Raw genomic sequence first — 25,813 nt, 5'->3', positions numbered from 1 at the left:
ATCAAATCTAACCTTGGCTTTCTCTTCTCCCAGAAAAGACTGTCACCAGTCTATGTGACTGAAGCTCCTCAGCCCGAGGTCAGTCCTCATCAATCTACACTGAGAGTTCTCTCTCTCTCTCTCTAATTTATACACACATACGAGCTTACGGGGAAAGGTGTAGGATGAGACTGCTGTGGAATGTTTCTCCTGAAGGTACAGAGGACACCAGTTAGACCAAAACTGGAATATTGTGAAGACGCCAATGGAGGCAGCCCAGAAAAGGTTTGTTTGGATGGTCCTGGATCTGGAGGGATTTTATTTTGAGGTTCATGAAGAGGTTTGAAGATTTGGAGGTGACTTTATGAAAATGTACATGATCCTTTGGAGATTTGACAGGGTAGCTGTGGAAATGTTGTTTCCACTTGTGGGAGAGTCTGGGGCCAAAGAGCATCATCCAAGAATAAGGGGGTGTCTTTTTAAGACAGAGATGAGGAGGAATTTCATCTCTTTTAGAGGGGAGTGAATCTGTGCAATATCTGGGTTGTTCGGTATTGGAACTGGTCCTCCTGGGAGCAGAAGCGGCAGAGACGAAGGAATTGGGAATATGGGATGGCATTTTTACAGGGGGCAGGGTGGGAGGAGGTGTAGTCTAGGTAGCTGTGGGAGTCAGTCGGTTTATAATAGATGTCCGTGTCGATTCAGTCATCCGAGATAGAAATGGAAAGGTCTAGGAAGGGGAGGGAGGAGTCTGAGACGGTCCAGGTGAATTTGAGGTCGGGGTGGAAGGTGTTGGTAAAGTGGATGAACTGTTCAACCTCCTCGTGGGAGCATGAGGCAGCGCCAATACAGTCATCGATGTAGCGGAGGAAAAGGTGGGGTGTGGTGCCAGTGTAGCTGCGGAAGATGGACTGTTCCATATATCCTACGAAGAGGCAGGCATAGCTGGGGCCCATGCGGGTGCCCATGGCTACTCCTTTGGTTTGGAGGAAGTGGGAGGATTGGAAAGAGAAGTTGTTCATGTTGAGGTCCAGTTCAGTCAGTCGAAGGAGGGTGTCAGTAGAAGGGTACTGGTTGGTATGGCGGGAAAGGAAGAAGCGGAGGGCTTTAAGTTCTTCGTGATGGGGGATGGAGGTGTACAGGGATTGGATGTCCATGGTGAAGATAAGGCATTGGGGACCGGGGAAGCGAAAATCATGGAGGAGGTGGAGGGTGTGGGTGGTGTCCCGAACGTAGGTGGGGAGTTCTTGGACTAAGGGGGACAGGACCGTGTCGAGGTATTCCTCTAACCCAGGACTTAAGCTTCTCCTCCCACTCCCCTTCTGCCACAACTGTCCATAGATCGATTCGGGCACCCAGGTATTTCTCTGTGTCGCCTGGGGGTATGTAGGCTATGGACTCGTCCCGCAGCTTCCAGTTTGCGAAGTGATTGTACAAGAAGGTTTTCCTTTTAAAGGTGAAGTGGAATCCCTTCGTCTTCGCTGTGTTAATACTGAGGCCTGTATGGTCACAGTACACCTGGAGCAGCTTCAGGTTCCTAGCCATACCAGTGTGTGAGTCGCTTAGAAGGGCAATGTCATCCACGAAGCAGTTGACTCTTCTGCCGCCCAGGGGCATGGAGACCCCCAAGTTGGCCCTCTCCAGAGAGCATACCAATGGATCCAAAGCGATGTTAAATAATATTGGTGAGAGTGGGTCACCCCGCTTTACGCCCCTCTCAATGGTTATTGGGGTGGTTAAGTTTTCATTCCCTTCCACCACTGTTGTGTTGCCAGTGTATAGGTCTTCGATGAGACTTACAAAGGCTTTGGGTAGTTTCACTCTTTTCAAGGATTTGATCAATAGCTTGTGCCCAACCGAGTCGAACGCTTTCGCTAGATTGACAAAGACAACTGCGAGGTCCTTACGATTGTGCTTTGCTCCCTTAATGATGTTTTCGAGGACAATGTTTTCATTGCATCCGGGAGTGGCTGCTAGGAACCTCTTTTGCCTGGGGTTTATTTTGACTGTTTCACTTAGGTGTTTTGCCATTATTTTTGTGAACAGCCGGAGCAGCATTGGACCAATAGCTATTGGTCGCCAATTGTCGATGCTTTTCAAGCAGTCCTTATCCTCGCACGTAGGAATCAGGACCATTCGACTCTTTTTTTAGTGAATCGGGTAACGTGCTTGACTTTAGCCACAGGGAGAAGAGGCGGGGTAGACGAGTTTCCTCTTGCTCATGGATTGTTCTTATGTCCTGCAGTTTCAGGTCGTCTGGTCCAGCGGCACTGTTCTCGTTTCTCCCCTTGATGGCCATTTCAACCTCCTCTACCTTAATCTGTTTCATCAAGCACCCGTCATCAACTTTGCCAGTGTATGGGGCATACTTATTTATATTTGATTTTTTATTTGGTGCTGACAGTTTCTCACGGAAACATGTCTCCAACTCCTCTTTTGAGAGAGGACAAGCGGATGAGGTCGGCGCCCCCATGATCTCGCAAGCTAGTTGACGCCGGTTAGTTTTGTAAAGCTGCTATGTTGCTCTAAATAGCACTTTACGTGCTGCCCACCAATTTTTGGCTCCGGTATTGCTACCAGTCCTTTTGTTTTTCTGGGCCCGATCTTTTTGAGGCCACTTGTGGCCTATCTTTTCCTACTATTCATTAGTAGGTCGGCAATACTCTCCACTAGTCTGATTCCGAGGACAAACGTGTCCGGGTCATTCCTCGCGCTCAAGAGCTCCTAAGCTTGTGTAAGCTGGTCATCTACGTCCCTATGTTTAGGGATCGAAGCCAATGTTCTTCGGCTGGCTCTTTGGTGTTGGGCTTGATCTTCGGAATTTTCCTGGACACTCTCTGCCTCGGAATCGTGCGAGTCTATACCTGTCATTGACTCGCTGATGGTCGTGACCTCCGTCGGGGTGCTTGCCAGGAGCCTGCGCTTGTCTGAGATTTGCTTTGGTGTTTTGGTTTTGAGGATGCTAGCAATGGATTTGTTTATAAATTTGCATCCTGCAAATCTCACCTCCAATTCCCTCAGGAATGTCACCTCCTCCTGTGACCATACACGGTAACTTCTCCCAGGTTTGCCCTTGACTTTGGGTGCCGGTTTGAGGCTTTACTCGTTTTGCAGAACCGGGTGTCTGTGCCTCTCGTGTTGACCAAGGCTCGACTTCGTTGAAAACCGTTGGTCACATGCACTGCATGCAAACTCCCCAGTTGGGGGTTGTTTTGTTCCTTTGCATTTTGGAAAATGGCAGGCGATTGAATGGTATTCTCCTGCTTTATTGCAGCGTGAACATTTTGTTCGGATGTTCTTTATTCCGTGCACTTTAGTCACATGGGTCTTAAACAGGCCCATGTGACTAAAGAGGGTGTCCCAGTCCTTGCAGAACAGCCCATCGACGGGATAGTGGATGATTACCTCTGAGACAGATGTTCTGTCGCACACTGGCTCGATAACAACTCCTTCCATGAAGACAGTTGCATCAGCTGTTTCCTCGCCAGTCTCATTTATAGTCTTTTTTAGGTCTGTGCCCTGCATTATGTCTCGATAACTTTTGTTGTAGAAGGTTTGGGTGGCTATGCTTGTCTCAACCGCAGGGTGGGCTGCCCTTACGGTACCTTCTTCAACGTTATCTATGTCATCCGTTACAGGGAGGGGTGACCGGTCTCAGCTCCATGTAAAGTAGGAGGTAACGTCTCAAGGTCGCTGTCTCGGTCTGGACCGAGATGGACCTTGTTGCGGGTTTTAAACATGTACAACCTAATGACTTATCACAGCTCGCGGTTGTGGACGAGGCTGCGGGGAGGTTGTTTTTCTGGGACGCTTCCCAGCCAGACTGCTCCATTGAAATTGGAAGACTCATACTGGTTTTTTGAGAGCAGGTCAGTCTAGACCATGGCCGTCTCGTACTTTTTCTGGTCGTTTGGTCACCCAGCAGCCAGGACTGCTGGGCTTACCGGCGGGGCCAGCGGGGAGGCACGACACAAACTATGCGCCAAAAATATGTGAAAACGTCATAGTCGGCAACTACGCCTTCCTAACGGGATTATGTCAGAGTTACTCCCGCCTTAAGAGAGTCATAGTTACTCCCGTGACTTCAAGATACTCTCAATCCTGTTCTTAGTGACTGCACAGCGTTTAATGATTGGCAATGACTGGTCTAAGTTGTGGGAAGTGATGCAGTAGTGTTCTCAGTAAAGCTTCCTCTAATCTACCCCAACAATGTAGTGGAGTCCCAACCCTAGAAGGCTCCCGCCTACACCAATGAGGATTTTGTACTGAGGAAATAATTCTCCATACCACAGTATTTGGATAAGATTGTAAGTAAAATCATGTTTTGTTCTGCAGGCAAATGTCTACCAGGAACCTGAGTGAGATTGGCCAGCCCATTTTATGTAGGATCCTTAGAGCTAGCAGGTGAAGGACATTTTCAGACTGGCCTTTAGAACAATGGACACTTACTTTCATGAAAAAGGGTATTTTATGTAAGCGAAGTAGATTTTTTTCCTCTCAGAGTCTTAGGAATTCTCTTCCCTGGAGACTGATAGTGAGGTTATCAGAATCTTTTAAGGAAGAAGTTTTACTAACAGAGGAATAAAAGGTTTTGGTGGCAAGCAGCAATGTCGATTTGAGGCCACATTCAGATCGGCTGTGATCTTATTGAATAGCAGATCAGATTCAAGCAGCTGAATTCATATGTTCATTCCAGCAATCAGAGTTAGATTTTAATTCAGACTCCTGAAATGGTAAGTTAATGCCTCAGCCTCTATGGCCTGAAAACTGTGCTTAACTTGGTTGTAATTTCAACAAACCGCTGGTCAAATCCCAATAATTATATTATGGTTAGGATCCATGATGTTTGAAAATGTCCAATTCTCAGTGTGGTGTGATGCATGAAGACTGGGAAGCTTAATCTTGATATAGCACAACCTCCTCCCACCCCAATCAGAACAAATATAACCAACTGCAGGGGTTCATTGTGGGCCATGATGGACTGGCCAGCTTGCAGGATGGAAGAGCCGCTTGCACTTCTCATATCGCACTGTACCTCCTGTTAGCTGCCTCTGTGGAGAGTTTTCGCCGAGCAGAGTTGTGCTTCTGTGGCTCTTTCAGCGCCATCCTTTGCTCCTTGACCCGATCTTCTTGCTGTACAGCTCGGCGCTGATTACCTTTCTGAGAATGCTTTCTACCTGCAAGAAGAATACAATGAAATTGCTGACAAGATTGTCAGAGGCTTCAGAGAATTTAGATTAAATTCCCTACAGTGTGGAAACAGGCCCTTCGGCCCAACATTTATTGCATGATTCTTCAAACTGGAGAACTATTCTTCTAAGCAGAGCAGGTAGAAGTAATCTTTACAAATAAATTAGCCAAAACATTCAATTTAACATGATAGATCATGATAGCAAATTAACATTGAGCAACCATTAAAGAAGCACCTACAGAAGTGGGGTGACTGCTAGGCTTATTAGTTCAAATTGTGTTCCCATTTAAAGGTTTTTCTTGTATTGCAGTAAGGATGCTTCTACACTACAGTCTGGGACAGAGAATTAGTTAAATGCTTTGTAACTGCATTCACAAAGGAAGAATTTTGGGCAAACATTGCCTTTAACAATAATGCATTATATTTAATTTAAAATTGACCAGGCGATTAAAATGCTAACAAGGCTGGTTTTAAAAGTTTCCTCAAATATTACAAACGGCATGTGAACAAGCAACTTATTTGAAACAAAAACAGGAATTGCTGGAAAAACTCAGCAGGTCTGGCAGTATCTTTGGATGGAAAGCAGAATTAATATTTAAGGTCCAGTGACTCTTCTTCAGAACTGTTTTGATTTGTTTCTGATTTCCATATTCTGCAGTTACAGAGTCATAATCATAGAATCATACAGCATGGAAGCACACCCTTCAGTCCAACTAGTCCATGCTAACCATGTTCCCAAACCAAACTAGTCCCACCTGCCTGCATTTAGCCCGTAACCCTCCAAACCTTTCCTTTTCATGTACTTATCCAAATGTCTTTTAAATGTTGTAACTGTACCTGCATCTACCACTTCCTCCAGCAGTTCATTCCACACACAAGCCACTCTGCATAAAAAAGTTATCCCTCATGTCCTTTTTAAATCTTCCTCCACTCACTTTAAAAATATGCCCCCTATTTTTGAACTCTCTCTGCGCTATTCACTTTAACTATGCCTCTCAAGATGTTATAAACCTCTATAAGGTCACCCCTCAACCTCCTATGCTCCCGTGAAAAAGTCCCAATCTATCCATGTGGTTTTTGTTTCGCGAAGCAACTTATTAACCTGATCCAGCAATCGACAAACACCTCACATCCATTTGACTGGGAGGTTCTGGGCAGTCCATGGGGTGTCTGATATAGCCCTGTTGCATGACAGAACAAGTTAAAAGATCAGAAGTCAGTTTTTGTGAAGCAGGTAGCATTGAAGCCAACCTAGCAGAGGCCGAGGGGAAGAGTCAAAGCAGAAAAGCATTTAAAGGTTATCTTGTTTAAATCAAGTAGGATAAATCATTGATGTTGGCGATTGTAGCATAGTGATTGTTTTGTCATATTACACAGAGAAACTAACGAAATTCAATGAATTTGAACATCTGTAATTGTTAAATTGCACACTGATTTGCTGAAAAGATTGGAAAGACTTGATACAGTAAATAAATGATTAGTCAGATCTTTAGAGGGTATACAATTACACAATTAGATTCACAATCACGAAAGTGGAAAATAGGCAGTCCAAGTACATTCCAAAATGTAAAATGTGGAAATAGTACAGCTAGCTAAATCTGTAACACTTATATTTACTAAAAGAGTGCACAGCAAATCTTCAAACAACCATAAAATTGATCAAACTAAAACTTCATACATAACATACTTTAATAAACACGAAGCAAAAGCAACACAATGTGAAGCTTTGGAAAACTTTGACAAATACTCTTTGCATTGATATAGCTACTTGTTTTCCTGGTATTGCTCATACTCAGCAAAAGTAAAACAGCATGTAGCAATGCTAAATGACAGATGTAATATGTGAATACCCATGAATGTTGCTAGTGGTCAGTTTTAATGTACTTTAGAGATATTTTCAGATTTGAATGGGTTATGTAAGCTTGTTATTCATGCTTCACTTATATTATTTGCGGTTAGAAATCTATTGTATTTATGTAGCACTTTTCATGACCTCAGGACATCTCAAAGCAATTTACAGCCAATGCGGTATTTTCAAAGTGTCAATTTATACAATTACTTTCTTCAGTTTAATTATAGTTATTTTTATTCGACCTGTTTGGACATCCTAGGATGATGACGTCAGCTTGTAAGAGGGGGCATAACTTCAAATTGAGGGATGTAGATTTAAGACAGATGTCAGAGGTAAGTTCTTTACTCAGAGAGTGGTAAGGGTGTGAAATGCCCTATCTGCCAATATAGTCAACTCAGCCACAATAGGGAGATTTAAACAATCCTTGGATGAGGATGGGATACTGTAGGGGAACAAGCTGAGAATAGTTCACAGGTTGGCGCAACATGGAGGGCCGAAGGGCCTGTTCTGTGCAGTATTGTTCTATGTCCTAAATTATGACACACCTCCCAGGTGGAAATTGAACTCAGGCCTTCTTGCCAGATATGGGGAGACACCACCACAGCACCATAAGTGCCCTTTGGTTTAACGATATAATAACCACGTTATAACAGATTTCTGAATCATCTTGCCTGATCAATTACAATTGTTCAACTTTCTCACGTGATCAATGAACACATCCATGACATGGATTCTCAGATCAACGTCTAAATGCGAAATTGGATTTGGGGTGGATGATGATTGTCATAACTCAGTAATGAAGGAAAATGTCTGAATTGGTCCGGGAAAATTGGACTTGATGAAGAAAGAGTTAATGTACAAAGGGAAATGAACCTGAGGGTTTTCATTCAAACCTTCCAGCACAGGACACAAATCCACAAAATATGATCTTTTCCATAGAACTGCTTAATATTCTGCTGTCAGATAGATAATAAGAGTTATAATGGACCCTCCTGTGGACATTACATTCAAACACTGGACAGATTAAAGAGCTATAATAATATGTAACTGAAGGAATCAATCCCACACTCACAACAATGTAGCAGAAGAAGAGTACAAAAGAACTCATGAGGCAGGAGCAGGACCATTTGGCCCATCCAGCTTGCTTCACCATTCAATATAATCATGGCTAATCTTGAGCTTCAACCCCACTCTCCTGCCCATTTCATGACAATGCAGCTCCTGACTACAGCCATTGAGTATGTCATAAAAATGCAGCTTTTACAACATATTGAAATTGGACAATCAACCAAAAATGGATAAGGATTAATAGCATGTAAAAGGAGATGAAGAAGGTTTTGCATATTTACCTGTAGAATGATCTCTGGAACTCATTTGGGCAGTATCTGAGATTGGACCAGTTGGACTAACGCACAGTGAACTCCCAACTGAAAAATAAAATAAAATGGGCAGATGTTCAGTTCATTGTATGCACGCTGGATCTTTATTGAGAAAAGTTATAAGAATCCCATTTCTCTATTATTTCCTCAGAGCTGCAGATTTCTTTTACAACAAATATTTATCCACATTTTCAGGAAAAGGTGCAAGAGACTCTGCCTCAGAGCAATGTGCAATTCTTGTTTTCCCTAAAAATATGAGATTGCCCACCTTTGTTTTTATTCACACATGGGTATGAGTGACAATGGCTGTCCCAGCATTATTACTCATTGCTAGTTACCCATGAGAAGGTGAATTGCCTTCTTTAACTGCTGCAGTCTATTTGGTGTAGGTATATCCACAATACGTTAGGGAGTAAGTTCTAGGATTTTAACCCAGTGACATTGAAGGAATGATAAAATATTTCCAAGTCAGGATAATGAGTAGCTTGGAGGGGAACTTGCAAGTGATGGTGTCTCCATGTATCTACTGTCCTTGTCATTTTAACAGTAGTGCTCATGGGTTTGGAAGGTGCTGTCTGAGGAGTCTTGGTGAATTTCTACTATGCACTTCAGAGATGGTACATCCCATTGGTACTGAACATTAGATTAGATTAGATTACATTACATTACAGTGTGGAAACAGGCCCTTCGGCCCAACAAGTCCACACCGACCCGCCGAAGCGAAACCCACCCATACCCCTACATTTACCCCTTACCTAACACTACGGGCAATTTAGCATGGCCAATTCACCTGACCCTGCACATCTTTTGGACTGTGGGAGGAAACCGGAGCACCCGGAGGAAACCCACGCAGACACGGGGAGAACGTGCAAACTCCACACAGTCAGTCGGGATTGCCCACCTGAGGCGGGAATTGAACCCGGGTCTCAGGCGCTGTGAGGCAGCAGTGCTAACCACTGTGCCACCGTGCCGCCCATAGCAGTGGAGGGAATGAATGTTTATAAACCGATCCACATACCCTTGCTCATTCCACTAGACCACACTTTACTATATTCCTCTTCACATCATCAATTCTTGGTTAAGTTTTATACTTTTGTGATTAATTAACTGTGAGAGTTCATTTGTCAGACACAAGCCCAAATTATATTAATACTGTTAAAACAAGATGATCCAGCACCAATCCCTGGAACATATCACTTCCAGTACTGACTAATTCCTGAAGAAGGGTCATGCCCGAAATGTCGATTCTCCTGCTCCATGGATGCTGCCTGACCTGCTACGTTTTTCCAGCAACACATTTTCAACTCTGATCTCCAGCATCTGCAGACCTCACTTTCTCCAGTACTGACTACCAAGGACCGGGTTCTGGATATGCCAATTCCAGCAGCAATTACCTGGAGTATACCACTTCTAGCTCAGACTCCTTAGGGAAAACCACTCCAGCTATGACCTTTGGGGTATTCCATCTCTCGGGTTGACCCGCAGGGTATACTATTTCCAGCAACAATTTCCAACATTAGCATCTGGAGTATACCAACTTTAGGGTCAACCTCTGGGGTATACAACTTCCAAAACTGACCTGAGGTATAATACCTCCAGCACTGACACCTGTTATCATCAAATATGGTCTGAAGGAATACCTGAGACCTAATGGAGTTAGGGAACAAATTATGGATATATTAATGAAGGGTTGGTTGCATAAATATGGGGAGCTAGTGGGGTGAGTGTGTGGCTAACTGAAATAAAGTTCTCACATAAATACGTGGACTTGGGATCTGTTTGAATAATTATCTTTTGGCATATAATCCTGAGGTATACCATCTTCAGCAATGATGCTGCGTGTGGGTATACTAATTCCAACAGTGGTCCCTTGGGAATACCACCTTGAGGACCACCCACTGGCACCTAGGGTTTACTGCTTTCTCTAGTCCAAGTAAATTAATTATTGCTCTTCTATTCTGACCAATCAACTTGCTAATCAGCATGTCTTTCTTTCTCAGTTCTTGCTTCTGCCACTTTGGACTTGGCTGACACACAATTTGCTCTCCAACTATTGCTCTACTGTGCTCACTCTCTACTGTTTTACCAGGTAGTCCAACACCCTATTTGCTTAGTTGAAGGTTGCTGAGACTCTGTTAGGGTTTAAACCAACTGTCTACTTAAACTACTGGAGATGACAAAATTAATTTAACAATAAATAAAAGTTAATGAACATTTTACCTTGAGGGGTCAACCTCTGATTCATTATCATTTTGAAATGGAGATCTGAAAATAAGAAGCAACTCATTAGGTATAGAAATAAACAATTTGAGAAGAAGATGACATGCAGTGCATCACCAAAGAGTGAAGCTTTTCTAGAAAGTTGTTATGCCTTTTGCAATACCCCATTAATCCATATTACATCATTGTCACTAGAATTTCTTTAAATGAAAAAAAGTGGGAGACTTGACAGGGGATGTTGTTTTCTCTTGTGGAGGAGTCTAGGACCAGAAGCATAATCTCAGAATAAGGGGGTGCATATTTAAGACAAGGACAAGGAGGAATTTCTCCTCTTAGAGGGTAATAAATCTATGGAATTCTTTACAGCTGAGGACTGACAAGGCTGGATTGTTAGGTATATTCAAGGCTGAGATAGATATTTTTAATCAGAAAGGGAATTAGGATTTTGGGGAAAACTGGAGTTCAGGATTATCAGATCAGCCATGATCTCATTGAATGGCCTACTTCTACTTTTATAGTCTCTGGTCAATGAATCCACGTTACAGAGTTGTCACTGGAATTTCAGATAAGAACTTGCATTGAAATAGCATTTTTCATGGTATTGGGATGTCACAAAATGCTTCATAATCAATTGAATACTTCTGAATTGTTGCCAATGTTGTAATGTGAGAAAACAACAGTCAGTTTGCACACAGCAATACCTTACAAATAGTATTGAAGTGGATGGCCAGATATTTTCTTTAGCAATAATGACAGAGTAAGAAATATGGCAGGAACCTTAACGAACTCTCTTGTTCATCTTTCAAATAGTACCATAAGATATTTTATGTTTTCTGTTTTCTTTTATGTTCACCTGAGAGTTAAGACAGTGCTTTGCTTTAGCATCTCATTGAAGACACTATCCTGACACTGCAGAACCACCTCACTTCTGTACTGAGGAGATAATCTAGAGTAAATACTCAAATAAAAACAAAGTGCTGGAGAACCAGAATATCAAAGAAGAATCATATCAGTCTTGAAACTTTAACTTTTGTTTCCCTCCCAAACATTTTGCCAGACCTGCTGAGGTTCTGCAGCATTTTAGTTCAAGCCTCCAGTGTCTACAGTACTTTCCTGTTATTATATACTCAAAACATTGCAATGCAACTTGAACCTACACCATTCTGACTCAGAGAGGAGAGTGGTATGAACTGAGTGCAGGCTTTGCTTCCTGATGCAGCTTGGTGGATAGGTTGTTACTATTTTGAACAATTGGAAGCTCCTTCCAGTCATTAATATCAATGATGCTGCACTTCAAGGAGAACTTCAGAATGTTTTTGAAGTCTTCTCTTTGTCCTTCCCTGGAACACTAGCCATTGTGAGAGTTGAGAAACAGGACTTGGTAAAGGAGAGACTGTTAAGCAATCCAGACATAACGTATATACTTGTGTAAAAGTCAAATTTGTTAGACTATTTTTAAAGATTCAATTTATAGGGTTGACTATTACATGGGCACTAGTTTTAAAGGGCTGAAATTCATGCTGCAGTTGTCGTGGAGAAAATGTAGAGAATCACCAGGAGATGCAGAGAGTTCTTCAAGAAGAAGTTCTTTTATTTGCAAACAAAAAACCGTACACTGAGAAAGCAGATTCTCGAATGCCCCCGAAACTCAGGATCCGTGTTTTTTAAAAATTTTTTCATCATGTTTCTCTTAGCTTATCTACATGTCCAACTATATTAATCAAAGTACCCTACTCTAGCTACACAATAAACCAGTGATGTTAGTTCCCATTATCTCTTTATTCTACTTAATGTTATTCTCATGTCACGGTTAGATATTTAGTGTCAACTTTTGCAAAAAATGGTCTTTCATTCCAGACCCTACTTAATATTTTCCTATTGTCATGATTAGATATTTATTGCCAATAGTCTCAAGCAGGCTGACCCTACTAACTATTAATTAGACATTTAATAAATATTTAATGATCCCAATCTTGTCATAATGATACTCAACAGACGAGGCTAATTTTAGTAATTGTGTTATCTCATCTCAACATAGTGACTTTTCAGCTTCAACCTTACTCTGCTAATTGGTGTAAGAGCATTCCACTATTCTTATCCCATCCTGCCTTCCACAGACCCCTTGCAACAAATCACCAGTGGTCTTCATGCTTTAACCCTTCCCTTGCTTTCATGCTATTTGTTTTCCATACAATGCGAAATACCATGTTTTGATCGCTCAACTTGTCTCGGGTAAAGAATTACGGTCAAGGTAATTACCAGATAAAAGCAAGAGAAACAAGAATGAATTACTCGCAGTAAATTTTATTTATACATATTGGTACGAAAACTTAACATGTCAAAGAATCATTGATATCCAGCAAAATTACACTGTTCAACACCGTCATGGCCTGGTATAATGGCCCACTTAAAATGAAACATTTATTAAATTCTGAATATGTAAGCATCTTGAACTTTCCCGTCAAATTCTTTATTTCCCTCCCATTTACCCTCATATGTAATGAACCTCAGCAACATTAACAAATTTGTCAAAGAATTAAAGATATACGTAACAAATATATCTCAGTTTTATTTGAATATAACGGCACAATTAAAATGATTAACTTTTTAACGATATTAGCTTTTGGATGTATAGTGAACAAAGTGGGATTAGTACCAATAGACTTAGTACCAGTCTGAATGAATCAAAACGTGCTCTTGTAAACCAAGTGGGCTAAATAGAGTTATGAATGAATGAATGAATGAATGAATTAATGACTCTGGGAGGGGTAAGAAAAGGAGGGGAAAGCAGAAGGTAAAGCCTGATGAACGCACTGTAATTTGTTAGAGCTGTACTGTTTGATACCATGAACTTTGCAGCTCATAGTGGGTACTTGCATATGGAGGTAGTTACCACTCAATTACACAATCATTCATAAAATAGGCAAAGAAGGAAAAATATTGAAGAATTATCCACAATATGGATACAGAAGAAGGAGGCTGGGGGAATTTTGAGTCCATGTATGATGTAATTTTACTGTTGTTGGGTGAGGTAATCTGTGGGTAGGGAACTGGAAAAAAAATTATGATAAAGAGCAGTATCAGACAGCCACAGAGCGAAATGGGAGTCTGTAATAATCCTGATCTATAAGCATATCCGGGAAGTAAAATATAAAGAAGAAAATATGGCAGGATGGAAGAGGTGGGAAGGGAATGAGCATGAATGTGTGAGAAAGGTCAATGACAAAGAAAGTAGCAGCATTGTTGAAGCAACCATTCTTGCATCGAAAGCCTATCTCGTATGTGTAAACATATATTTGTGTGCTTAGTGATTCACTTAAAGGGGAATCAAAGGGGGGAGGGGGTCGTTAGGACTATCCATGACTGAGCAGCGCAAAATGGCAATAGGCTGCTCCTGATTAATGCAGCAGAACATGGCTGCCAGTAGATAGAGGGCTTGGGAAAATATTTGCTTAATATAGTCTTTACAAGTAGGACAATAGTAGCTCTATAGAGCTGAAAATGTGTTGCTGGAAAAGCACAGCAGATCAGGCAGCATCCAAGGAACAGGAGAATCGACGTTTCGGGCATAAGCCCTTCTGGAATTTGCTCTGTTCTTTGACTCAGTAACTATTTTCAGGACCAGCCTAGATGAGGAGCACAGTCTTTTACATATCAATTGGTCCAGCATTTTGACAGCACTTTCTCCACTAACAGTTTCACTTCAACATCCAAGGCTTGAAGGTCAAGCTGAAGCATCAAAAACAAAAAATACTGATCACATTGAGTTATGATATGGGAGACACCTGACTGCATCTGCTGCATCCCAGATAGGGTATAATAATGGTAATTCATTATAAATGTCACATTATATAACAGGGTATAATTCATATTACCTGGCAGAGGTGCAAACCCTTTCTGCAGATGCTGTCTATCATTTCAACCTTACCACAGGCAAGATGTTCTGATGTGAAGTCACAACAAACATTCCCATGCAATAAATCACCCACACCAAAAATAAAATTCACAGAAAATACTGAAATGAAAACATTTAAAGGCCAGGATTTGTCTTGGATCAACAAGGTGGTCACGGTGGCTCAGTGGTTAGCACTGCTGCCTCACAGTGCCAGGGACTTAGGTTCGATTCCAGTCTCAGGCGACTGTCCGTATGGAGTCTGCACACTCTCCCAGTGTCTCTGTGTGTTTCCTGTGGGTGCTCCAGTTTGCTCCCACAATCCAAAAATGTGCAGTTTAGATGGATTGGCCAGCTAAATTGCCCATAGTGTTCAGGGATGTATAGGTTAGGTGCATTAGTCAGGGGTGAATATAGGCTAATAGGTTAGGGGAAGGGATCTGGGTGGGTTACTCTTTGGAGGGTCAGTGTGGACTTGTTGAGCTGAAGGGCCTGTTTCCACACCATAGGGGTTCTATAATTGGGGAAAGGTCACATTTGAAATAGAATGTTATAATTCATTACTGACTCTGTTGTGCAGAACTCACCACCTTTACTGTATAAAAACAGTCATTAATTATCAAGTTTATTTTTGGCACCAACAATGCTCTGCCTACAAAAGACAGTGTTTGGCACCGTTTTCATCTCAAGCAACGGAACACACATCATGTAGGCTGGTACCGTGTACAGCGTACACTGTCAACTCCCAACAGGAGCAGGGTGAGAACTGATGGAAAAGCCAAACAAAAAAAACATACAGGACATTGGTTAGGCCACTGTTGGAATACTGTGTGCAATTCTGGTCTCCTTCCTATCGGAAAGATGTTGTGAAACTTGAAAGGGTTCAGAAAAGATTCACAAGGATATTGCCAGAGTTGGAGGATTTAAGCTATAGGGAGAGGTTGAATAGGCTGGGGGTGTTTTCCCTGGAGCGTCAGAGGCTGAGGGGTGGCCTTTTAAAGGTTTACAAAATTATGAGGGGCATGGATAGGATAGATAGACAAAGTCTTTTCCCTGGGGTTGGGGAGTCCAGAACTAGAAGGTTTAGGGTGAGAGGGGAAAGATATAAAAGAGATCTAAGGGGCAATGTTTTCACGTGAGGGTGGTACATGTATAGAATGAGCTGCCAGGGGATGTGGTGGATGCTTGTACAATTGTAACATTTAAAAGGCATTTGGATAGGTTTTTGACTATGAAGGGTTTGGATGGATATAGACTGGGTGCAGATGGGACTAGATTGGGTTGGGATATCTGGTCGGCATGGACGGTTTGGACCGAAGGGTCTGTTTCTGTGCTGTACATCTCTATGACTCTATAACTATCCACAACTCCTCCAACTTTAGTGTCATCCGCAAATTTACTAACCCATACTTCTATGCCCTCATCTAGGTCATTTATAAAAATGACAAACAGCAGTGGACCCAAAACAGATCCTTGTGGTACCCCACTAGTAAGTGAACTCCAGGATGAATATTTCCCATCAACCACTACTTTCAGCTCGCCAATTTCTGATCCAAACCGCTAAATCACCCTCAATCCCTTGCTCCTGTATTTTCTGCAATAGCCTACCGTGAGGAACCTTATCAAACACCTTACTGAAATTCACATACACTACATCAACTACATTTACCCTCATCCACCTGTTTGGTCACCTTCTGAAAAAACTCAGTACGGTTTGTGAGGCACAACCTACCCTTCACAAAACCATGTTGACTATCCCTAATCAACTTTCTCCTTTCCAGACGATTATAAATCCTATCTCTTATAATCTTTGCCAACATTTTACCCAGCAAAAGTAAGGCTCACTAGTCTATGATTGCCAGGGTTGTCTCTACTTGCCTTCTTGATCAAAGTGGACAACATTTGCTATCTTCCAGTCATCTGGCACTATTCCTATAGATAATGATGAATAAAGATCAAGACCAAAAGCTCTGCAATCTCCTCCCTAGCTTCCCAAAGAATCTGAGGATAAATCCCATCCGACCCAGGGGACTTATCTATTTTCACACTCTCCAAAATTGCTAACACCTCCTCCTTATGAACCTCAATCCCATCTAGTCTAGTAGCATGTATTTCAGTATTCTTCTCAACAACTTTGTCTTTTTCCAGTATGAATATAGACGAAAAGCATTCATTTAGTGCCCCTCCTATCTCTTCGGACTCCATGCACAACTTCCCACTACTGTCCTTGACTGTAACTAATCTTACTGTAATGATTCTTTTAATTCTGACATACCAATAGAAAGCTTTAGGGTTTTCCTTGATCCTATCTGCCAAGGACTTCTTATGTGCCCTCCTGGCTCTTTTTAGCTCTCTCTTTCGGTCTTTCCTGGCTAAATTATAATTCTCAAGTGCCCTGAGTCTTCACATTCATCCTTACATAAGCCTCCTCCTTCCTCTTGACAAGGGGTTCAAGTTCTTTAGTAAACTATGGTTCCCTCACTCAAACACTTCCTCCCTGCCTGACAGGTACATGTTTATCAAACACAGGGAGTAGCTGTTCCTTGAACAAGCTCTACATTTCAGTTGTGCCCATCCACTGCAGTTTCCTTCCCCATCCTATGCATCCTCAATCTTGCCTAATCGCATCATAATTGCTTCCCCCCCCAACTATAACTCTTGCCCTGTGGTACATACCTATCCCTTTCCATCGCTAAAGTAAATGTAACCGAATTGTGGTCACTATCACCAAAGTGTTCACCGACCTCCAAATCTAACACCTGGCCCAGTTTATTACCCAGTAACAAATCCAACATGGTCTCACCTTTTGTTGGCCTATCCTCATACTTTGTCAGGAAACCCTCCTGCACACATTGGACAAAACTGACCTATTTAAGGTACTCGAACTATAGCATTTCCAGTCAACATTTGAAAGCCCCATAACAACTACCCTGTCACTCTCGCTCCTCCTATCCAGAATCATTTTTGCAATCCTTTCCTTTATATCTCTGGAACTTTTTGGAGGCCTATGGAAAACTCCCAACACGGTGACTTCTCCTTTACCGTTTCTAACCTCAGCCCATAATACCTCAGTAGAGGAGTCCTGATCAAACATCCTTTCTGCCATAGTAATACTGTCCTTGACAGGAAATTTGCTAGAGCTGCTTGGGAGGATTTAAACTAGTAAGGTGGAGGGGGGGGGGGGAAGGGACCCAGTGAGGAAAGAGATCAATCGGAGACTTGTACAGTTGAGAACAGAAGCAAGTCAAACAGTCAGGGCAGGCAGGGACAAGGTAGGACTAATAAATTAAACTGCATTTATTTCAATGCAAGGGGCCTAACGAGGAAGGCAGATGAACTCAGGGCATGGTTAAGAACATGGGACTTGGAAATCATAGCAATTACGGAAACATGGCTCAGGGATGGGCAGGATTGGTAGTTTAATGTTCCAGGATACAAATGCTACAGGTAGGATAGAAGGGGAGGCAAGAGAGGAGGGGGAGTGGCATTTTTGATAAGGGATAAAATTACAGCTGTGCGGAGGGAGGGTATTCCTGGAAATACATCCAGGGAAGTTATTTGGGTGGAACTGAGAAAGAAGAAAGGGATGATCACCTTATTGGGATTGTATTATAGACCCCTTAACAGTCAGAGGGAAATTGAAAAACAAACTTGGAAGGACATCTCAGCTATCTGTAAGAATAATAGGGTGGTTATGGTAGGGGATTTTAACTTTCCAAACATAGACTGGGACTGCCATAGTGTTAAGGGCTTAGATGGAGAGGAATTTGTTAAGTGTGTACAAGAACATTTTCTGATTCAGTATGTGGATGTACCTATTAGAGAAGGTACAAAACTTGAACTATTCTTGGGAAATAAGGCAGGGCAGGTGACTGAGGTGTCAGTGGGGGAGTACTTTGGGGCCAGCGACGATAATTATATTAGATTTAAAATAGTGATGGATCTAAAAGCTGAAGCGCTAAATTGGAGAAAACCAATTTTGATGGTATTAGGCAAGAACTTTCAAAATCTGATTGGGGCAGATGTTTGCAGGTAAAGGGTTGGCTGGAAAATGGGAAGCCTTCAGTAGTGAGATAACGAGAATCCAGAGAATGTTAGGGTGAAAGGAAAGGCTGGTAGGTTTAGGGAATGCTGGATGACTAAAGAAATTGAGGCCTTGGTTAAGAAAAAGAAGGAAGCATATGTAAGCTATAGACAGGATAGATCGAGTGAATCCTTAGAAGAGTATAAAGGCAATATGAGTATACTTAAGAGGGAAATAAGGAGGACAAAAAGGGGACATGAGATAGCTTTGGCAAATAGAACTAAGGAGAATCCAAAGGGTTTTTACAAATACATTAAGGACAAAAGGGTAACTAGGGAGAGAATAGGGCCCCACAAACATCAGCAAGGTGGCCTTTGTGTGGAGCCGCAGAAAATGGGGGAGATACGAAACAAGTATTTTGCATCAGTATTTACTGTGGAAAACAATATGGAAGATATAGACTGTAGGGAAATAGATGGTGACATCTTGCAAAATGTCCACATCACAGAAGAGGAAGTGCTGGATGTCTTGAAACGCATAAAGGTGGATAAATCCCCAGGACCTGATCAGATGTACCTCAGAACTCTGTGGGAAGCTAGAGAAGTGATTGCTGGGCCTCTTACTGAGATATTTGTATCATCGATAGTCACAGGTGAGGTGCCGGAAGACTGGAGGTTGGCTAATGTGGTGCCACTGTTTAAGAAGGGTGGTAAGGATAAGCCAGGGAACTATAGGCCAGTGAGCTTGACATCGGTGGTAGGCAAGTTTTTAGATAAGATTAGATTACATTACAGTGTGGAAACAGGCCCTTCGGCCCAACAAGTCCACACCGCCCCGCCGAAGCACAACCCACCCATACCCCTACATTTACCCCTTACCTAACACTACGGGCAATTTAGCATGGCCAATTCACCTGACCTGCACATCTTTGGACTGTGGGAGGAAACCGGAGCACCCGGAGGAAACCCACGCAGACACGGGGAGAACGTACAAACTCCACACACAGTCAGTCGCCTGAGGCGGGAATTGAACCCGGGTCTCTGGCGCTGTGAGGCAGCAGTGCTAACCACTGTGCCACCGTGCCGCCCACGAAGTTGTTGGAGGGAATCCTGAGGGACAGGATGTACATGTATTTGGAAAGGCAAGGACTGATTAGGGATAGTCAACATGGTGTGTGGGAAATCATGTCTCACAAACGATTGAGTTTTTTGAAGAAGTAATAAAGAGGACTGATGAGGACAGAGCAGTAGATGTGATCTATATGGACTTCAGTAACGTGTTCGACAAGGTTCCCCATGGGAGACTGGTTAGCATGGTTAGATCTCACAGAATACTAGCCATTTGGATACAGGACTGGCTCAAAAGATAGAAGGGTGGTGGTGGAGGGTTGTTTTTCAGACTGGAGGCCTTTGACCAGTATCTGTCCCCCGAACTATGGAGTCCCCAATGACTAATGCTCTACTCCTCTCCCCTCTTCCCTTTTGAGCAACAGGGCCAGACTCTGTGCCAGACATCTGTGCCCCACTGCTTACCCCTGGTAACTCGTCCCCCCCAAACAGTATCCAAAACAGTATACTTGTTATTGAGGGGAACGGTCACAGGGGATCTCTGCACTGTTCCCTTTCTGTAACCCTGACTATAACTCATCGACCTTTATCCTGTATCTGAGGTGTGACTACCTCCCTGTAACTCCTCTCAGTTACCCTCTCAGCCTACTGAATGATCCAAAGTTCATCCAGTTCCAGCTCCAGTTCTCATTCCCTAATGCGATTTCTGAGGAGCTGCAGTTGGTGCACTTCCCGCAGATGAAGTCAGCAGGGACACTAGTGGTGACCCTTACCTCCCACATTCTACAGGAGGAGCATGCAATTTATCTTTCCAGGAGCCCCCTGGTCCTTGCTCTCACCACTGCTAGTGTTGCAAAAATGAAGGCTGCTGATCCCATGAGGTAAGTTTTTATAGGGTTAACTTACCTTCCCTGCAACCCCTGGATTATTCTCCCTATCCCATGCGATAGCAATAACTCTAAACTTTGCTTTTAAAGGTTCACCTATTATTTTATCTCCATTAGCAAATTGAAGAGTTTTTAATTTCTTGTCTGCTTCCTGTTTCATCATATGCTGTGTTATTTTTAAATGCTGTCTGGCTAGCTCCCTGGTTCTATTTAACCGTTCCCTACAATTTGACACAAGGGCTAATATGTGTCCCTAAATTCTGACTCACCAACTTCTCCTTAATTAAATTTAGTGGTCCTCTGACTTCATGCCCAAAAACTAATTCAAATGGACTGAATTTTGTCAATCTCTGATAGCAATAACACAAACAAAATTCCTTTATCCCAATCATCTGGATAGTCTTGACTATAAGCCCTCAACATGGTCTTTAACGTCTGATGCCACCTGCGATTCTGGATGATATGCAGTGGTTTTGAGTTGAATTCCTAAACTGTCCATAACTTCCTTGAATAATTTCGATGTAAAGTTTGACCCTTGATCTAATTGTAGGTAGGAGAAAGTGTGGACTGCAGATGCTGGAGACCAGAGTTGAAAAATGTGGTGCTGGAAAAACACCACAGGCAGCAACCGAGGAGCAGGATAAGCCTGGATAAGGATAAGCCTGCTGTGTTTTTCCAGCACCACATTTTTCAACTCTGATCTCCAGCATCTGCAGTCCTCACTTTCTCCTAGTTGATCTTAACCTACTGCGAATGAAGGGCTTATGCCCGAAACGTCGATTCTAATTGTAGGTAGTCTGTATCTAGTGAAAAATGTGAGTAACTCTTCTACAATCCTGTTAACTGTGATATTGCGTAATGGAATGGCCTCAGGAAATCTAGTAGACACATTCATTACTGTCAACAAATACTGATTCACACCTTTTGTTTGAGGTAGGAGTCCTATACAATCAATAAATGGTTCCTCAAATGCAGGAATGGGTAACACTGATCCAGAATCTGGTTTCCAGCATCTGCAGTCATTGTTTTTACCTCGTTGATTTTAACCCTACTGCGAATCCTCTTGCAAGGATGCCTGCCTTGAAGAAGTTTTCCTCCTCTCTCTACAAGAATCTCAGGGAGCCCCTCTCCCACTGCAACTCCCAGGTACTCTATGCTACCTTCTCCCCACCCCCACCCTCCTCCAGCTTATCCCTCCACGCTTCAGGCTCTCTGCCTTTATTCCTGATGAAGGGCTTTTGCCCGAAACATCGATTTTGCTGCTCGTCGGATGCTGCCTGAATTGCTGTGCTCTTCCAGCATCACTGATCCAGAATCTGGTTTCCAGCATCTGCAGTCATTATTTTTACCCCTAAATTACCTCCTACTTACCCCTAAAGGCAGATGTAAAATGGATATTCCAGGAGTGATGCAGCTGGTCAAACCACTTTAAGCAAAATAAAATTTATTTACACAATACAGTTGAAACACGAATTTAAAAAAAACAGAATTTAGAATAACTATTTGGAAACCCAACTAACTTGAAACTGCAACTTAACGAAGGAGCTGTTCCAATACCTGCAACATTCCAAAAACACACCCTCTGGCAAATTAAAACTCAGGTTCTTACAGACAGGAAGGATTGCGGAGAGAAGAGTCAGGCAAGAAACATCTGTTGAAGCATGGAACCTTTTTTCACAGTAGCAGCTTGTCTGGTACCAACAGATGCTGACTGCCTGCTGAAACAAACCAAACTAGGAAAAAAACCCTGAACTGGGAGAGCTGGCCATTCCCTTGTCATTGTTTAAAGTAGCCACTTCCAGACATATCTACACCTCTGCCTTCACCACCCCTCTTGAAAAAAAAAGACAAAATAACTTTGTTAAAAAGGGGCAGGATTGTCACACTCAGCAATCATTTCCCTAGCTTCCCGCAAAGTTCCAGGGTACCCTTGATCTGGTCCCGGGAATATATCCCGTTTAGATTGAGGTGGGAAACCTCACAACTGTTAAAACATACTTGGATGTGCATTTGAAGTGTCATAACAAGGCAACTGTCTATTGCGGAAAAGTGGAACTAGGGTCAGTAATATTAAAGTTTTGTCGATGCAAACTTGAGGACCGAGTTTGAACTGTATGATTCTGATGTCAGGAGCTATGTAGTCGCTGGCAAAACTTAAATTGAACTATTGATGACACCATTGTTACGACTCGGTGGTCGAACCCCAGAAAAGTGTGAGTCAGTGAAAGAAAACTCCAGATTTCCAATGTTTAAAGAAAAAAAATATTTTTCTAACTCTAACAGTGAACACTAAACAAAAACTATTAATAAACCCAAGCCCCATTTGTCTTGACTAATCACAATCTGACATCAACTCTATAACACAATTATTAAACATTAAATTAACTTTATCTTTCAAAGTCCATTGAGTCTCTGGTGCTGTCTTCTTTCCAGTCTTCTGAATCTGCTACTTCCTTCCTGGGCTGTCTCAATCTGCTGTTTCCTTGCGTTCTTCTGATTCTCCTGTCTTCTCCATGGGTCATCTTAAATGATTTTTTTTACTGCGAGTGTCTTTGTATAAAATTCCTTGGTGCCTTGAAAAGATTATGCCTTCTGAGAGATTTCTTTGAGAACCTTGTTTATTTCTTTCGATGGCAGTTGGCTCTGACTAATTTTCAAAATACCCTTCCTTTTTAAACTCCCAAGACTCATACCCTCTTACTGGTCCAATGTTGTCAATACAATCAAATCCAATTCAATTGATTTTTGGTATCCTGGGCGTATGGGTGGCATGAGCTGAAAAATGTGTCGCTGGAAAAGCTCAGCAGGTCAGGCAGCATCCAAGGAGCAGGAGAATCAATGTTTCGGGCATAAGCTCTTCTTCAGGAAGTATGGGTGGCATGGTGGCTCAGTGGTTAGCATTGCAGCCCCACAGTGCCAGGGACCAGGGTTCAATTCCCGCCTCAGGCAACTTTCTGTGTTGAGTTTGCACATTCTCCCCGTGTCTGCGTGGGTTTCTTTCGGGTGCTCCGGTTTTCTCCCATAATCCAAAGATGTGCAGGTTAGGTGAATTGGCCATTCTAAATTGCCCATAGTGTTAGGTGGATTAATCAGGGGTAAATGTAGGGGAATGGGTCTGGGTGGGTTGCTTTTCGGAGGGTCTGTGTGGACTTGTTGGGCCGAGGGGCCTGTTTCCACACTGTAGGGAAACTAATTTAAATTAATTGGTTAAATTCAAATCTGGTTGCCTTAACATCAACCCCAAGCTGATTGTTACATATTATCAATTCTCAGCACTCTCTGTACCTGTCAGCTAGTCACAGACACATGTACTGTCACAATCTCTCAGCTCAGAAAAGGCACCTCTCTCTTAAAGCGACCATACACTCTTTCAATTTCGTAACACCATCTATCATTTTACTATTGGCCAGGTTGGTCTAGACTTGATTTTTGGACACAGAATATGCCTGGACAGTTTTCCACATTGCCATAAAGTCTAGTGCTAGTCATAAAGTCACATAGCACGGAAACAAATCCTTCAATACAACTAGTCCATGTCCACCATAATCCCAAACTAAACTAGCCCCACATGCCTGTTCCTGGCCCATATCCCTCCAACCCCTCCTATTCATGTACTTATCAAAATAGCTTATAAACATTGTAATTGTTCCTGCATCCACCATTTCATCTGGAAATTCATTCCACACACGAACCACCCTCTGTGTAAACATTTGCCCCTCAAGATTTTTTAAAATCTCTCTCCTCTTACCTTACCTCACCTAGTCTTGAAATCCCCCAACCTAGGGAACAGACAATTACCATTAACTCTCATTATTTTATAAACTTCTACAAGGTTGCCTCTCAACCAGCTACACTCCAGTGAAAAAAGTCCCAGCCTATCCAGCCGTTCTTTATAACTCAAACCTTCCACACCCAACAACATCCTGGTAAATCTTTTCTGAACCCTCTCCAGCTTAATAATATCCTTCTTATAACTGGCCAACCAGAACCAGATACAGTAGTCCAGAAGAAGCCCCTCCAATGTCCTATACAACCTCAACATGACTTCCCAATTCCTATACTCAAAGGACTGAGCAATGAAGGCCACTGTGCCAAACGCCTTTTTAATCACCCGGTCTATATGTGATGCAAACCTGAAAGAATTATGCACCTGAACTCCTAGGTCCTTCTGTTCTACAACACTACCCAAGACCCTACATTAATTGTATAAGCCCTACTCTTGTTTGTTCTACAAAATGAAACACCATGTGCCATTTTTCAGCCAATTGACCCATTTCATCAAGATCCCTTTGTAATCTTAGAACACCTTCTTCACTGTCTACTACACCACCAATTTTGGCGTCGTCTGCAAACTTACGATACATGCTTTCTGTATTCTGATCCAAATCATTAATATAAACGATAAACAAAACAAGACCCACAACCGACCCCCGTGGAACATCACTGGCAACATGCCTCAACTCCGAACAGCAATCCTCCACCATCATTTTCTGTCTCCTGCCATTAAGCCAATTATTTATCCAATTGGCATGCTCATCCTGAATTCAATGTTAACCAACTTTACTAATTAGTCTACCATGCAGAACCTTGTCAAAGGCTTTACTAAAGTCCAAGTAAATAATGTCTACTGCTCTGCCCTTATCGATCTTTTTGGTAACGTCCTTAAAAAAGACGGTCAAGTTTGTGAGATACGATTTACCTCCCTCAAAACAATGCTGACTGTCCCTAATCAATTTATGCCTCTCTAAATGTCCATAAATCCTATTTTCAAAATCACCTACAATAATTTACCCATAACCGAAGTCAGACTCACACGTCGATGGTTTCCTGGTTTCTCCTAACAATCATCAAACACCTCACCCATAGTTATAGATAATGCAAATATCTCTGCGAGGATCTCATAATTTCCTCCCTTACTTCCCAAAACATTCCAGGATACATTCGATCAGATCCCAGAGATTTATCCATCTTTATATTGTCTAAAATTTCCCAAAATTCCTCTTTTGTAATATGGACTTGTTTTTTAAACATCAACTTTATTCCTCTGCGTTATCTAGCCTTCATTTCTTTCTTCACACTAACAAAGTGACGTGACATACTCACTTAATATCTTTCCCATCTGGGTTTAAACGCAAAGTGGACCTCCTGATCTTTAAGGGGCCTACCCTCTCTCTAGTTACCCTGCTGTTCTTAATGTATTTGTACATTATTATCCTTAACCTGATCTGTCAATGCTATCTCATATCCCATCTTTTCCTTCCTGATGTTTTTCTTAAGAATTCCTCTACATTGTTTATATTGATTAAGACATTTAACTGAACC

General features: G+C 42.3%; 1 protein-coding gene across 1 annotated transcript in view; it reads right to left on the bottom strand.

The window, feature by feature from the left end:
* Positions 1-25,813, bottom strand: part of LOC122562885 (coiled-coil domain-containing protein 74B-like) — a 50,251-nt gene that overhangs the window by 9,328 nt on the left and 15,110 nt on the right. The window contains exons 3-5 of the mRNA XM_043716208.1: positions 10,622-10,666; positions 8,372-8,449; positions 5,015-5,156 (exon numbers count right to left, since the gene is read on the bottom strand). Of these exons, the coding sequence (XP_043572143.1) occupies positions 5,015-5,156; positions 8,372-8,449; positions 10,622-10,666 (265 nt within the window). The remainder of the gene's footprint in view (positions 1-5,014; positions 5,157-8,371; positions 8,450-10,621; positions 10,667-25,813) is intronic.

Source organism: Chiloscyllium plagiosum, chromosome 25 (genome assembly GCF_004010195.1).
Source record: "Chiloscyllium plagiosum isolate BGI_BamShark_2017 chromosome 25, ASM401019v2, whole genome shotgun sequence".
Taxonomy (NCBI): domain Eukaryota; kingdom Metazoa; phylum Chordata; class Chondrichthyes; order Orectolobiformes; family Hemiscylliidae; genus Chiloscyllium; species Chiloscyllium plagiosum.
This window is presented reverse-complemented; position numbering and strand designations above follow the sequence as displayed.